This window comes from Cryptotermes secundus, unplaced genomic scaffold (assembly GCF_002891405.2).
Source record: "Cryptotermes secundus unplaced genomic scaffold, Csec_1.0 scaffold448, whole genome shotgun sequence".
NCBI lineage: Eukaryota > Metazoa > Arthropoda > Insecta > Blattodea > Kalotermitidae > Cryptotermes > Cryptotermes secundus.
The window spans coordinates 166,367-183,311 of record NW_019731577.1 but is presented as its reverse complement, the minus strand read 5'-3'; the positions used below and the strand labels follow the sequence as shown (position 1 = coordinate 183,311).

The 16,945-nt window shown below is 39.5% G+C and overlaps 1 protein-coding gene across 5 annotated transcripts in view; it reads left to right on the top strand.

Annotated features, from left to right (window-relative positions):
- LOC111867149 overlaps window positions 1–11,386 on the top strand; it is an 18,232-nt gene extending 6,846 nt beyond the window's left edge. For 3 of the 5 annotated variants that reach the window (XM_023856725.2, XM_023856724.2, XM_023856726.2), the window contains exons 2-4: window positions 6,207–6,422; window positions 6,631–6,943; window positions 9,780–11,386. In XM_023856725.2, coding sequence (XP_023712493.1) covers window positions 6,242–6,422; window positions 6,631–6,943; window positions 9,780–11,358 — 2,073 coding nt within the window. In that variant the 5' untranslated portion in view covers window positions 6,207–6,241 and the 3' untranslated portion in view covers window positions 11,359–11,386. Of the gene's footprint in view, window positions 1–1,984; window positions 2,043–3,964; window positions 3,984–6,206; window positions 6,423–6,630; window positions 6,944–9,779 lie in introns of those variants that run through there. The other 2 variants (XM_023856723.1, XM_023856727.1) reach the window with 2 other exon arrangements.
- The last annotated feature ends 5,559 nt before the right edge of the window (window positions 11,387–16,945 follow it).

The following is a 16,945-nucleotide window of genomic DNA, read 5'->3' as shown; positions in this document are numbered from 1 at the left end:
CGGTGTCTATAATGCTTCCCCCATCTATCAGAGGCCTTAGAGACTGTTGTTGGGCGGGAAACGTCCTGGAATTTGGCTCAGTGATCCCCTTTGGGGATATGAGGTTCTTTTACGTGCCGTAAAGTTACGACACGGGAGACACAGCTTAAAGTCCCTCCCGGAGGACTTGTTCCCCGAATTTTTCCGCCCTTAAAAATTCGACGACCTCCGCCGGTTATTTGAACCCGCGTACCACGAGTCATGAGGTGGGAACGTTACCTCTAGACTACGGAGGCCGCTGCCGGTGGGGTTAACAGAACTTAAAGAGTATTTAACAGAGAAGAATGCTGTGGAAGAGGACATAGAAGTTGTTACACGGTTATATTTTAAAAACGGGACCTAAATCTGTATTTCCTACAAGAATTCTCTTCCACCTTCGTACAGAATATTGTTGAAGTGAATCTGGAAAGCTAATCGTCATCAGTATTTCACACGCCACTTGTTTAATACAATAATTAATTTGAAATTCTTAGACTTGTTTCAGAATACTGTGGCTGGAATTGGTAATGAATGAGGAGGATTTTTATGGTGGGCAGAGAGAGAACTTCTTGAACTGATAATTATTGAGTGCTTAGGTGTGGCCATGCACAATTATCATGGTTAACAAGGAACCATTAAATTTGGCATTTCAGTAAGTCTATCCTCTTTGGCCGGGGCACGTGGTAACGTAGTTGGTTGAGGTCATTGGATTTTTTTTTTCAATTGACCTAATCCTTCCAGCCGCACTGTAGCCGTGGGGTCGACTCAGTCTCTAACAGAAATGAGTACCAGGAATTAATTAAATAATTTCCCCGGGGCGTAAGGCTGCAACCTTATCGCCATCTAGATAATGTGGGAGCCTCAACGTCTCACAACCCTATTGGCCTTCACGGCCTGGTACAGGGATAGCTTAACTTTTCTTTTTTTTACTATCCTCTTTGGCCAAAGAACGATGCATTCTCAATATAACTAATTTAAAATTATTAAGACGTGTAGTCTTGAAACTTTGATTTCGAAAAAAGTATATGATCATGTTTCCATGGGTATACAACGTCAAAATTCTCTCTCTCTCTTTTTTTTGCTTTAAGACATCTCCTAAATTTTACATTTGTACACTGATGGAAACAAGCGTTTGACACCTTTCACGTGAGTTCAGAATTTACTGTAATTAACACCAATCCAGAAACGCACATCCTGTTTCTTGCATTTCAACACTATCTGTTAGTCCATCTTCTCTGCCCATTCAAAGTATGAGCCCCAAACTATTTGAGCAATTTTAATCAAATTTGGTTTCGCCGACCCACATAGAATCTTGCCAAGCTATTTTCATTTTGGTGCAGCTTATATAATTTCCAAGCATCCCAGTATTGGCAGCATAAATTAACATTTACATATATTATTATTATTATTATTATTATACATATATTATTTGGGCCTTCGATAAATTGCAGTTGAACTTGTCCTAGGAATTTACATTTCGCGAATATTACCTTGTAAGTTTCACACGTCATGTATTATACAGTATTCGCATAAAATTAAATTATTTCAATAAAGCCAGTTGTATAAAAACAATTTCTAATCATTTTACACCATGGAAATGATTGCCGAATCTCCTGATATTGCCGTAAATCTGATGACCTTTCGACTTATGTTACATTGTACATACCTAGGTAGGAGACAGACGTCATGCATAAAAGAACTACACCTCTGACGAGGTTTCTTATCCAATTAATGCATACTAAACTATACACTTTATGTATTTTTGCCCCTTCATTTATAGGGCAATAATATCATAAAACTGCAATAAGAAGCGAAAATGGCTTACAAATATGTCGTTGCTGTGTCCTTATAGGGGAAGATAAGATTTTCTGCCATTAGTGCACAAACTCCGTCTGCACCGTCGAAGGTGAGAATTATAAGTGAACTGTTCTGGGACCCACTATATGTACGAGTATAGTATATTTACGTTCATACATATATAGTAATAGTTATGTACACAAAGTTACTTTTATTAAAGTCGGCACGTAAGTTTTTATTAAAGATATAAACACCAAATTTAGTTAACACTAGTACAATATGGAAAAAAAATACCTACAGACTAACACGAGGAAACTATTATGTGTTCATGAGTTTTCAAAGACGACTAACAGAAAAAAAAAAAGTTTCATCAGAAAGAAAGATGTTGAGATTAATTTAACAATGACTTTAATTTCGGGCGTGCACCGTTCTTTGTTTCGCCCGCTCGCCACGGTGAGGATATCAGCGGGACCTGAAACACACAAAACAAAACAAAACAAAACGGATTTCCACAAGATTGGCAACAAATAAAAATTTCAAGTAAATAACGAAATGGACGCACAAACGTTACCTGTGCAGTTGGTGTTGTTCTTTTGTCTTGTCACACATATCTGCATTTAAATGCATAATTCTTGTTCAGACATGGTGTACGGTTTGATATCTTTGTTAACTGAAGAGGTAGAACTGAGTGTACCATTTGTTTACTGCTGTTGTCCATTTTATAACGGACAACTCGTTGAAAATGAAAATAAAACTGTAACCCATTTGATGCAAGGAATGAAAAAAATAACCGTAACCTATTCAAAATCGCCATCTTCAATCCGGTGCTGGGCATTCGTCGGAAAAGAGAAGATGTCGCCATCTTCTTCTGCTGAAAATGCAAATAACATTTATCCGGTTCGATCGACGCTTCCTTCAATGAGTAAACCAAATGGAAATACAATATATGAACACTGTCAGGGCAATGAAGTTCCGGCTTACGGCAGGGAAAATAATCTTTACTGTTCTTATTAGTACCATAATAATTTTTATTCCGAATTCATATGAAGCTACTTTTGGTTCCTTCTAGACTATCATACCTACAGATTAAAAAACTAAACTCGGTGGCCTGTAGTCCGCAAGCGAACTATACCGACCGAGCGGCCGCCGCTTGTCGGCGAAGTTAGTGTCACCTTTGGCGGATAGAGGGAGTCGCATGGCCAGCGCAACGAATCCCCACGGCCGTTAATCTCGGTTCTCTATACCGGAGGCGCTGTTTCCTTGAAACAGCTTCTCAGTTATCTTCACGAGGCTGAGTGGACCCCGTTCCGGACCCACTACTTCTCACAAAATCTGGTAGCGCCGGGAATCGAACACGGGACCTCTGGATCTGTAAGCAGGAACTGTGACCGCTATACTACAGAGGCGGTCGAAGACTACATATATAGTGATGATATTATGAGAAAGTTGGTAAAATAAAAGGCAAACTTGTTATGTGCTCTATTAATTACGAACCACGCCATGAAGACTTATGGGGGAGCAAAGGAATAGCTTCAGTCTTCCTGGCCTCGGCACTAGATGGAGGTGAGTGGTCAGTTCTCTAACCGCTCACTTCGTTGGCCCCTTTTTGTTGGTTGCCCTTATCACCGTCCTCCCTTGATCCTACGTTGTGCCCACTTATCACTGTCCTCCCTCCTCTCGTGGATGTCGAGAAGTTAGGTGGGAAGGGAGAAGAATTGTGGTTGTTCGAGCTGGTAGGCGAGAGTTCGCTTCCTGTACGTGTGTCGCAAGTAGGTAAAGACGGGAGTATCTGGGTTCTGCTCTGAAACTGGTAGAGGTGAGTTCTTATCCCGGGGTCTTATACGGGTCTGGCTCGGGCAGGGCAGGAAGAATCTTTCGCTACAATCACACACCACTTCAGACTTTTGCACTTAGAAATGATTTAATTCACTTCCGTTCACTGAATATTACGGAAACTTAATGTTTACACTTAATTGTAATTAACATGTAATACTTTCTTTTCTGAAGGAACGTAGTTGTAAATTTGAGACTGACTTCGCCGAAAGTTGGATGAAGACTCCTTGAGGTGGAATCCACTCTCTCTCTGAATCCTGAGGTCCACGAACCACAGACTCCAAGAGAAATCCACTCCTCCACTTTTGCCATTGGTTAAGTTTTCAAACTAGGAGGTTCGCTAAATTTTGAATTTCCAATCATGTTGCTTTGCTATGTGATTCTGGCAGATGCTGACCTGACGCTAAGGTTGACAGCCCCTTGATGCATTACGATCAGGGGATGAGGCTCCGGCCCTCCCACTTTTAAGTTATCGCTGTTCCGAGCTGTCAGCTCTCAAATTCTCAAAGACTTTCCGACTTTGCTGAAACTGCCAGAATTCCAGGAAAGTACCAGATGTTACTTCCTGTCCACATAGCAAAACTTGAACTATGTCCCTTCTGCATGTGAGAGTTGGCTATCTGCCGGGTTCTCTCTGTATTTACTTAATATAGGCATAATTAATACACAATAGTCCACCAATTAGAATGAGCGGTTACAGTTTCACGTCTCGGGCTACCGCAGGAGGGCTTCAACCACCTGGCAGTTCGTACAGTGATTACGACTCGGTGACCAGAAAGTTCGACCTGCTAAACAGCAATTGACAAGTGATATCTGGTTAGGTTCTCGGCCACATGACCCGTTATCCTGACAGGATCTTCTCAACCCTTTAGAGTCCAGTGGTCTCTATACATATGTATGTGGGGGGGGGGGTGGATGGATGAATGGAGAATAGTTTATGATAACTCTCTTCTGCTTTTTCACCTTCTCTTTCCTTCCCCTTCCCCTCCGCCAGTCATTCATTAGCTTAACGTTTCACATTCGGCGCTACACAGTACATAAGCTGCAGGCCATGTCGCGTATTTGGGAGGTATCTGGTTTGAATCCCCGACCGGCTACCGGAAATCCAGGACGTTCGTATAATACAGGCCACACAAATGGAGTCAGGGTAGCTCAGTCAGTGCAGCGAAGGTCTGGACGGCCGTGGTTAAATTTCCAGTAGGAGCAAGAGATCTCTTCCTACCTCCACAGCGTCCAGACCGGCTCTGGGACCCAACAGCCCCCTTTCCGATGGGTATCGGAGGCTCTGTCTCCGTGGGTAAAGCGGCCTGGACATGAAGCTGACCATTCATTTCCATCTAGTGCAGAGGTCAAGAATGGTGGAACTATGCCTCCACTGGCCCATATGCCTTCATGGCTTGGTGTTTAAGTAATTAAGCAGACGGACATCTTTAATTCTACCTTTTGGTTACACAAAATCATGCGGCCGAGCGTGTATATAAAATTCGCATAGTGGGGAGAGAGTCCAGCTGGGTCCACTCGGCACGTCGGCCAGTGATTGGCCTATTGTAGCCTGCCCCGGGTGATTATGATGCTGGAGAATTTGGTGGAATGAAAATTGGAAGGGAAAACCGAAGTACTTGTAGAAAACCCGTGCCAGCGCCACTTTGTCCACCACAAATCCCACTTGACCTGACCCGGGATCGAACCCGGGTCGCCGCGGTGGGAAGCCAGCGACTAAGCGCTTGAGCTATGGCGCGGCCTGTGAGCGTGTATATTTGTGTGTGTGTGTGTGTGTATTTGTATATGAGCCAGGATAGCGTGGTCAGTATAGCGACTGGCTACAGGCTGGACGACTGAAGTGTGGGATCTTGAGTCCCAGTAAGGTTAAGAATTTTCTCTTCTCCACGTAGTCCAAGCCGGCTCTGGGGTCCACTTAATGTCCTGATCAATGGGTACCGGGGGCTCTTTCCCCTGGGGTAAAGCGGCAGGGGCGTGAAACTGACCACTCACCTCCACCTAGTGCCAAGGTTAAAAAAGCATGAAACTCTACATCCACTCACCCACACATCTTCATGGCGTAGAGCTTAATTAGTTAAGCACATGAGTCTCATAAGTCCTGTCCCTCAGTGATGGAGTTCTGGCACTGGGTTGTAAAAACAGACACACTCAAGTTCCTCAAAATAAGAGAAGCAGGCCTCATGAGGGACCAGCATACTCTTCAAGAGTACGGAACAGTCTATGCATGAACAAATCCACGAAGATGGTGTGTGTGTGTGTGTGCTTGCGTGTGCACGCTTGTGACTAGAAGATATAATCCTCCTTCATTCAGGACCACACTGCAGATACAAATTGCAAAAAGAAAAAAAAAAAGCCTTGTATGGAAATGATGTCTCTGTCTGTCCATATGTGACCTAGTACCAGCTTTCAGATTGATGGATGCATTTTCTTAGACTTGGATACAGAAACTCTCAGCTAAAATTTATCTGGAAATTCTGATTTTCAACCATATTTTTCTGGATAAAGATTTCAGTGTAGTTACCTAAGGGCCCTGTGTATTTTTTCCTTCTTTCTTCCAGAAGTGGCTAGGCTTCCTCTGTGCCTTGTAGTCACAATGCTGGGACTGGGGTCACAGACAAAGCCATGTCTCCGGGTGGTTGCCATAATTGCCTGCGTCACTCTGGTGTCCATGTTTTACCTGCTGGGATTTGGCCAGCCAATACAACTCCTCCATCCACCTGTGCAGCCAATCTTCAGCAGTGGGGAACTAGAGAAGACTGATGCATCCATCCCATGTAAAGAACTCTTATATTCCGTCATGACCCTTTAACTACCATTCTCAATATTCTAATAACTTTCAGATTTGAAAATAAAATATGTATTAGTCTTTAAATTTATCCATCCATATTTCTTACAAATTAGGATCACATGACAAGTGAAGGTATGTATGATCTGTGTTTCCTCACTGCTACAGAGACACAAATCTTGCATTCTTGTTTACAGTTAAAAGAGGATACTTGGTGTGGAGTCCAAGTTGCAAGATTCCTGATATGGATCCCCATCATGTGTCTATTAGAAAGCTCCTGAAGTCTGTGGAATCAATTGTGTGCTCAAAGTTTGGTCCACTCACCTACATCAGCACCCCTACTGCAGCACTTGCAGAAAACAACTGGAGTACTCCGTACATTCTCCGGATTGATAGTGCAATGGCACATTACTATGTACCAAACAAACAGAACTATTCCTGTTGCTATGCTGATGTCACACGGGCAGCAATTGATATGAAAGACAACCGGACAGTAGACAGCAAGTATAAGTAAGAGTTACCTTATTTCACCTGATGGCTGCAGATGGTATTAATATTGTATGCAAAAACATCTTTGAGGGTACATTATACTCAGTGTCAAAGATAAATCACTTGGGTTCAATAAGATCTCTGATATAAGAGGTTTTGGTGAAAATAGTATCTAGTAACTTTCTAATGATGATGAAATGGTTTATATGACTCTCAGATGATGATGTAACAACACAGATGTTTTAAACACAGCATAGTTACATAAATTGGATTGTTACCAGACCAGAAGCTGGGTCTCATATAAATGCAATTGAAAGTAAAAGACTCACAATAGGCATTACTAGGTACAACATTAGAGTCAATCTCACCGACCACACAACACACTCTCATTACTATTACACTACATATTTTGACCTCAAGAGGTCATCCTCAGGTGTACAAACACGGCTGTATAATTACACGCAATCACATTCGTCTTCTCACTTATTCGATCCTGTATCTTATTCAGGCCCACGCTCAATAATATATCAAGCTCCTCTCACAAAACACAAGTTAAAATATTATTCTAAATGTCAAATTTAAAATTTGTGATTCAGATCACTAGTTATGCTTTCACTTTCACTTGCTATTCAGTCACTTCCTACTTATGCTCATCACTGCGTCAAATTCACTTTAACTAGTTTAATTGTATTATTGGTTAGAAGTTCATGAATTAAAGTTCAATTTTATTATATTGATTGCACTTGTCACTTTTTGGAGGTCTCGCTGTTGTACCGTGTCCTCTTAAGTTGCTGGATCTGTTACAGTCCTTGTCGTGATGGCTACTGATATTTAAATAATAATAATAATAAAATTGAACTTTAATTCATGAACTTCTAACCAATAATACAATTAAACTAGTTAAAGTGAATTTGACGCAGTGATGAGCATAAGTAGGAAGTGACTGAATAGCAAGTGAAAGTGAAAGCATAACTAGTGATCTGAATCACAAATTTTAAATTTGACATTTAGAATAATATTTTAACTTGTGTTTTGTGAGAGGAGCTTGATATATTATTGAGCGTGGGCCTGAATAAGATACAGGATCGAATAAGTGAGAAGACGAATGTGATTGCGTGTAATTATACAGCCGTGTTTGTACACCTGAGGATGACCTCTTGAGGTCAAAATATGTAGTGTAATAGTAATGAGAGTGTGTTGTGTGGTCGGTGAGATTGACTCTAATGTTGTACCTAGTAATGCCTATTGTGAGTCTTTTACTTTCAATTGCATTTATATGAGACCCAGCTTCTGGTCTGGTAACAATCCAATTTATGTAACTATGCTGTGTTTAAAACATCTGTGTTGTTACATCATCATCTGAGAGTCATATAAACCATTTCATCATCATTAGAAAGTTACTAGATACTATTTTCACCAAAACCTCTTATATCAGAGATCTTATTGAACCCAAGTGATTTATCTTTGACAATGAGTATAATGTACCCTCAAAGATGTTTTTGCATACAATATTAATACCATCTGCAGCCATCAGGTGAAATAAGGTAACTCTTACTTATACTTGCTGTCTACTGTCCGGTTGTCTTTCATATCAATTGCTGCCCGTGTGACATCAGCATAGCAACAGGAATAGTTCTGTTTGTTTGGTACATAGTAATGTGCCATTGCACTATCAATCCGGAGAATGTACGGAGTACTCCAGTTGTTTTCTGCAAGTGCTGCAGTAGGGGTGCTGATGTAGGTGAGTGGACCAAACTTTGAGCACACAATTGATTCCACAGACTTCAGGAGCTTTCTAATAGACACATGATGGGGATCCATATCAGGAATCTTGCAACTTGGACTCCACACCAAGTATCCTCTTTTAACTGTAAACAAGAATGCAAGATTTGTGTCTCTGTAGCAGTGAGGAAACACAGATCATACATACCTTCACTTGTCATGTGATCCTAATNCTGCGCCATAGCTGGCTTCCCACCGTAGCGGCCCGGGTTTGGTCAAGTGGGATTTGTGGTGGACAAAGTGGGGTTGGGGCAGGTTTTCTCCGAGTACTTCGGTTTCCCCTGCCAATCTTCATTCCACCAATTGCTTCACAATCACCCTCGCCTATCATCTGGGGCTGGTACAATAGGCCAGAAGTGGCCACAGTACAAGGGACTTAGTCCCACCCCACTAGCAATAAAAAAAAGAGTTTTATATATGAGAAGTTCAATGGCAATGGATCTGCATGGGAAAGATCTGTCAGAGGCCTTCTGCCAGAATATAGGAAAGGATTAAAGTATTTCATTTCCCTTCACATAAAAGTTACAGCACTGTATATGTCTCCACAGATGCAGAATGAATTTGTGCTGACCAATAATTACTGTCAGTAGTGTATATATTAAATGGTTGCAGTGCACATCTTCTCAGCCTATATCTTTAAGATTTCAATATTGTTATTCCAGCTATGCCTAGGTCTTTCTAGTGGTTTTCTTCCTTCAGGTTTTCCTACCATTTGCATGCATTTCTTTCCCATGAATGCTACATGCCTACCCATCTCATCCTCTATCAATCTAATACTTGGGAAGGAGTACAAATTATGAAGTTCCTCATTATGTAATTTTCTCCAGTGTCCTGTCATTTCATGCCTCTTAGGTCAAAATATCCACCTCAGCACTCTGCTCATGTTCTACTAAATTTAAATTACACTTGGCTAGTTCTCTTTCAATTGATTTCAGTTAACTTGATACAAAGGATTTATATGTGAATGTTGGGAGTTTAACCTCAGATGGGAATTTATTTAAATGGTCACATTACAAGCTGTACGACATTATCAGTAATTAGTAATAACAACATTTCTCAATAATTCTTGTTTCAGTATTAGCAAGTGTGTGACTTTTGAGGAAGAGGTTACCTTACAGCCAGAGTCAGAATTTACACTAGTCAGATGCAGCACCAAAAAGGATGGCTCTAAAGGAAATGAAGTGTATAGCAATATGCATGCAACTGTCCCAATGAAGCCGCACGTCGTAACTAAGCTCACAGCTAAACAGACACTGCACAAAAATAATTCAGAACACAGACATAGGCTCAGTGTTCTTTTCATAGGCCTCGACTCAATATCTCGCCTTAACCTGATTCGAACAATGCCCAAAACAGTGTCACATCTTCATCGTACCGGTTGGTTTGAACTGAGGGGATACAATAAAGTGGGTGATAACACATTCCCAAATCTAATGGCCATCCTCACTGGACTCACCTTGGACCAGGTAAAGAAGACATGTTGGCCAAACAAAGAATCAGAACTAGATGATTGCCCATATATATGGTGTGACTTCAGTAACCAAGGTTACGTCACAGCCTTTGGAGAAGATATTACCAAGGTGTCAACCTTCAATTATCAAAAGACTGGATTCATAAATCCTCCAACTGATTATTATCTAAGGCCATACATGCTTGCAGCAGAAAAGAAACTGCAATCAAAGACCAGAGATCAACTTGACATATGTTTAGGTCCCACATCAACCACTGAACATTTATTGAGATATGCTACAGACTTTGCAACAACTTTCAGAGAGGCACTCTATTTTGCTCTGCTGTGGATCAACAATCTTGGTCATAACAATCACAACACTCCAGCAGCAATGGACTTTAGATTTATGCAATTTTTTAATGAGTTAGCTGAAATCGGAACACTCAATAATACACTTGTAATTTTCCTGAGTGATCATGGTATGCGATTTGGGAAAATACGAGAGACTGTTATAGGATGGCTGGAGGAACGTCTACCTTTCTTCTACATTTGGATTCCTCTTTGGTTCAGACAAAAATATCCTGAGGTGGCAAAGAATATTGTAATAAACAGGGATCGTCTAACCTCTCCATATGATGTTCATGTTACACTGAAGGATATTCTTGGTAGAAACCAAGACAGTGATACTGGAGAAAATAGTGAGAATGCAAAAAATGCGATTTCCATGAATGGAAGTGCTGGATGTCCAAAATGTATGAGCCTCTTTGAGAAAGTGTCCTACAACAGAACTTGTGATGATGCGGGAATAACTCCACACTGGTGCACGTGTAATCACTATCAAACACTGTCAACCACTGGTGACACAGTTTTGGCTGCTGCAAACTTTGTGTTATCCGAAATTCAGGCCAGGTTACGGAAGGCAGTGACTAGAATAGATAAGTTCAAGAAGTGCGCAGATTTGAGGTTAAATCGTCTCGTGAATGTGCGGGGTAGAACACATGACTCAGAACACAAAGACTATGTGGTACTGATTGAAACAGTACCAGGAAGTGCACTATTTGAGGCAACAGTCAGAGAGTCAACAAAAAATAATGATAGATTTCAAATACTGGGTACTGTGAGTAGAATAAATGCATACTGGAGTCAGAGTAGTTGTATAAATGATCTTATTCTGAAAATGTATTGTTATTGCATAAATTCATAACTTGAATAAACTATAATTTTATAATTTATTATTAACAACTTTTATATCTATAAGAAGTGACTAATTATGTTCTTGTAGCAGTGAATGTAAACATTAGTTTTCTGGGACATGACACATCATAATTTGGTAGATATATCTACCTACCAAAGCACATAGTGTCACAACACAAGAGACCATAATCCTAGCTGGATATTTTGGCCATTTTTTGTTTCTTGTTATAATCATTTTTCAATAGTACACCTGAAATATTGTAAACAAACATGTAAGACAAAGATTTTGAGCTTATGTTTATAGTAGAAAAAATGTTCAAACTGTGTTCAACATACATGCTGAACATGAAAATTACTGACTATCAAAATCAAGACAACTCACATGTGTCATCAAGTCCTGCATTACATGTGCTTACATAGAGAAATCATAACAAAAAGATATGTTTTTATTTGCATTAGACTTTCTGGAATTTTGTTATGAATGATAAAATCACTTTTTTTTTCAGTCTTTATGAGGAAAAATATCGTGTTGCAGATTTAATGTATGTTACCAGTATAGTACAATTGACATTTTCTATCTCTACCTCTGATTTCACAGATAATCCTTCCATTGATCTACATTACAGTCCTTGAGGGACACTCTGAATCATGATAACACTGAATGTACTATGCAAGCTTGAAAATTATGGGCAGGCAGCTTGATAAAATAATGATAACAGTCTAGAACTCTTATTCCTTGGCAAGGGACAGCATTGTGATACTGCCTGAAAGACCATTTATTGCTGCTACTTTCTGCAATGGAAATCAGTCCTGCATTTGGTCTCCATGGAAATGACAAACATTACAAATACTACCATCCTTAACATTCACTTCTAAAGGGTTCGGATACTGGTAATTAACCTTAGCAGGATAAAGCAGTAGGGAAGTGAAGCTGAACACTCAACTCCATCTAGTACCGAGGTCAAGAATGGTGGTACAATACATCCACACCCTCATGTCTTCATAGTGTGGTACTTAATTAACTGCAGGGACAACTTTTCCTTTACAGTGAAACACTTGTTTACGTTTTCTCTGGGGAGCAGTGGATCTAACATTAAACCGAGGGAAATATAACACTAAGGCTATTGACTTGTGGTTAGTAGAAAATAACATTGAGGGAAGATATTAAATCCAGGAATATGAAGTTGCGGTTCAGTGTATTACAGAATTTCTGTATTTTTTGTCTAGTAATCTAAACAGAACACATTCTGGAAACTGCATCTGTTTCTGTCCTCAGGAGGGGAGAGGCATCTGCTCAAATGAGTCTGTTAGAAAGAGCTAATCTCCATCATTGGACCAGAGACATGTTCTACCAGATGATGACAATATCCAGAAACTCAATTAAACCAAGTTCTTATTGTGTTTCATCAGAGTTAGGCTTTTCTTATTGTTATGAATACATCTGCATGATCACATATTAATTTCATATAAGGGATCTACATAAGCAAAGATCAGATTACATTTTATAATAGTAATTTAATATTCTATGTTCACAAAAAAAAAGTCACTTAAAACAATGTACTGTCATAAATATTTATATGGATTCATATCTCATTACCACACAACAAACATACACAATAAAATACATAAATGTCTCTTCACATAAAACTATATTTTTTTCTGAATAATTACATTTCTAAAGCTGTCCCTGTAACAGGCAATGGAGGCCCATAGCGTTGTGAAATGTCAGGCTCCCATATTTTTCTACACAAATGGCTCACAGGTGGCAGTGAGTACTGGCTGCCCTTTATCCCCAGGAAGCTTCTTGGTACTCATTTCTGTTAGGGGCTGAGTAGACATGAGGACCATAATGTGGCTGGAAGGATCAGATCAATTGAAAAATCCAATGATCTCATTGAGACTTGAACCCGAGACCTTCCACCTTGTAGCATAGTGCCTCAATCAACTACTCAGATATTTATGCAAATGTGAACTAAATACTTTTCCTAAAAAATTATATTTATACTATTTTATTGTAGGTGTTAAACAGTGTGCAACATTGTTATTTATATAAACAAAGCAACATTAGCTATGGAAAAATGGAAGTAGGAAATGTACAAACATTTCTGGCACATTCACTGATTTTCATTAAATATCTCAAAAATAATACTTATGGAGCTGAACCCTTCTTGAGGAGAAGCAAAATCTGCAGCTATTCAAGAATTTCCCAGCATTTTATGGAAACCAAAATCTCTCTAAGATCCATTTTAATATTGTCCACCCACCTACGCCTTATTCTTCCCAGTGGTCTCTTTCCTTCTGGCTTTCCCACCAATATCCTATATGCATTCCTCTTCTCCCCCATTCCTGTCTCAAAAATACTACTGAGTATAAATGTGTTTAGTTTGTTTCTACAGCATCTAATCAAAATAGTTTTTGTTCCATTAAATATTTAGCAAATTATGCTAATTGTTACTTTGTTGCAAACATGCCAAAAATAATATTTGTTTAAAAAAACAGAGTAAATGAAAGAGGAAATAAAGGTATACACATTAAGAGGGAGGGAGGTAAAGAAGAGAAAGATGAAATGGAGTACACCATGACTGCTGATCACCCAGGCACTACTGGTACTCCTAACCTGAAAATCTCTTTTGTTCCCAATATTTCAGAGATTACAGTTCACATGTCTCTTGCAAAATCAGTAAAAACAAGTCATGTTTGACACAAATATGGAACTCGCTCACTTTCAGAAATTTTGCAGTATAGAAAATAATGTTTTTGAAATGTGTTCTAATTGTGTTTCATCCTACAGCAATGATAAAAGCACATTTGGACGACTGAAGTGTTAAATAAAAAATTAACATCATGCAATATATTCTGCTTCCTCTGCAACTGTTTAGAACAGTCTGGCCAACATATGAAGCCTTCAATACATTTAACTCATTGTCAACATACAAACTTCATTCCTAAATGTAGCTCAGATTCTTCATGACAGATTTTAGATCAGAATTGTTAATTTTCTCTTCATTTAGAATTTAATAAGGACACTAAAACTTCCATTTGTGACTTGCCTGGGGAGGAGTGAATTTGAACACTAAACGAGGAATAATCATAAATGTAGGATATTTAACTCAGTTCATTGAGCTGGGAACATCACATGAAAAGGCCTTAAATTGAGGAACATTACACGTGGGTTCCACTAGGCTTGGACTGTTGCTATAGATGGAAAGGACCCCATTCTGTCCTATTTTCAGTCTCAGTCTTTTAGTTCCTCTCTTTCTTCCTATAAATAAAATATAACTGCATTTATCAATTGCAGAAATTTTTAAAATGTTTAAAGGGCGATCTATTAAGAAAGGTATGAACCAAGTTTATGCTGTCCATACGTGCCAGAAATTCCAGTAATTACAAGAGACTGCCCAGCTACCTCTGTTTCTCATCATTGTGTAACTAGTAAATTTATTCTTTGTTGCATTGTCCTGAGTTGCCTTGTGGGATAAACAGTTGGGTGATGGTCCATCCACCCCACAAAAAAGTGGGACTTGCATTAATTTCTGTCAGGCATGAATCTTATACCGAGGCACTTAGAAATCTGTGATACCAAGTTAATTATTAACAAAGGACAAATATATTTTAACATAAGCACCATTTCTTTAGGCAATTTACCTTCACTCAGCATCTACACTTAACATTCATTCAATAAAGTATTGTGACATGATGCCTAAAAGCCAGAGTAGGCAATGACTCAGGAAACAGGTTCTCACGGCAATGAATATGTAAGGAACAATGAAGGTATTGTTAGGAAACACTGTTTTCTGTTGGGGCCGCCCCGAGACTATATAACAAGGATCCAAGGCCAGCTGAAGTAATAAGTGAGGGAGTCTTGAAATGGCAGTCGAAGATGATTGAGAGGAGATGGCAATAAGTTCAGTTGAAACTTGAAAGTCAGATTGTGAAGACTTTATGTGTGCTGTAGTTACAGTGACTGTTCTAAATCCACTGCCAGGATACAACTAGTGAACACTGAGAAGACTTAGTGTGCAGTGATTTGTACTTTGGAAATAAGCAATGGTTGAAGAATGAGTTCTGGGACATGGCGCTGTGTAGATATTGTGTAAATCGACATTTCTGAGGAATGTATCGCTTCCATCTTCAGGATAAAAAAATCCGCAAGCGAGGAACAACCGTGAGCAGGTGGCTCGTAGATTTTTATACCCTGAAGCTGGAGGCGATACGCTCCTTCATGGTCGCCGATGTAAAAACATAAAATCTTACTCAGCAATAGTTATGTAGTTACGACTTGTATGTGGTCAATAAATCTATTCACCAATCCAAACCCCGTCTAACAGTCACATATCCATACTATGTGACATTATTAATGAAGTGGAACTGCTGGTATTACCTGACAGAGCCCTAAAACTCCCACCACAACCTCAGCACCCTTATAAATCCTACTTACTGCAGTGAGCAAAGGTGAAAAGTATCACAAAATTGTTAGTGGAACATACGACGAAAATATTAACATTTGTCTAAACAGCCACTGGACAACATTAAATTGCAGCAATCTGAAACCGTAATTTTTGTCCCACCAAATTTCGAAGTCTGAAGTTCAAAGCAAGCCACTTGCTGAAATATGAAAAATAATGGAACCACATTTATATAAATTAGGACAATATATCGACAGTATATATAGTCTGTAGCTTTGATGACAAGTAAATGCAATGAAGTCAGTCAGCTGTGTCAAGGTGGAATGCCCTTCCAGTGTTTCAAAATATGTTAGTGTGTCCATCATCAGGGATTGATATGACAAACAACTCCACTGCAAAATGTATTAACTCAGGGTCTTCAGGAATAAACAGTATTCATAAATACAATGTACCATACTCTAACAAAGAAAAGGAAAGGCCTGCCCCAAGTACCATGTAAGCTGAAAATATCAGCTTGGTTGTGAGGCACCCCTTCTCACCACTCGTTATGAAGTGTAATGTATCCTTCAACAAGCAGCAGAATAGTCGAGGATCACCAATTCTATTCACCACTTGCCTCATCTTCTCTTTGTTGGACTACAGTACAGTAGCACAGTTCATCTTAATCCAAGGCAGAGGCAATGTGTTTCTGTAATTTTGGAAATCCATTTCATCTTGACACAGCTCACCGCCTGAAGTAACATTGGAATAAACAAGCTCAGTGATGTCAAGGAATATAGAGATACACTTAGTATACAAGACTGTTTTACTCATGAACACTGAAACTAAATCATGACTGCCTCACTCAAAGATGGATGCAATGAAACGTGCCACAGAGCGTGTAGTCTGCAAGTGAACTATACCGACCGAGTGACCGCCGCTTGTTGGCGAAGTTGGTGCCAACTTTAGTGGATACAGGGTGTTGCGTGGTCAGCGCAATGGATGCCCACGGTTATTAATTTCAGTTTTCTACACCTGAGAGACATGCCACACAATTGTAAAATTTTTGCACTAACAATTAAACATGAATGAAGTTGAAATATGAGAGAATTTCTTCTGCCATTCTACGGACTCACAGGAATTCAGAGAGAGAACAAGCAAAATGTTGAAAATAAGGGCAGATAAGACATGGCCTTATCCTTATTAATGGTT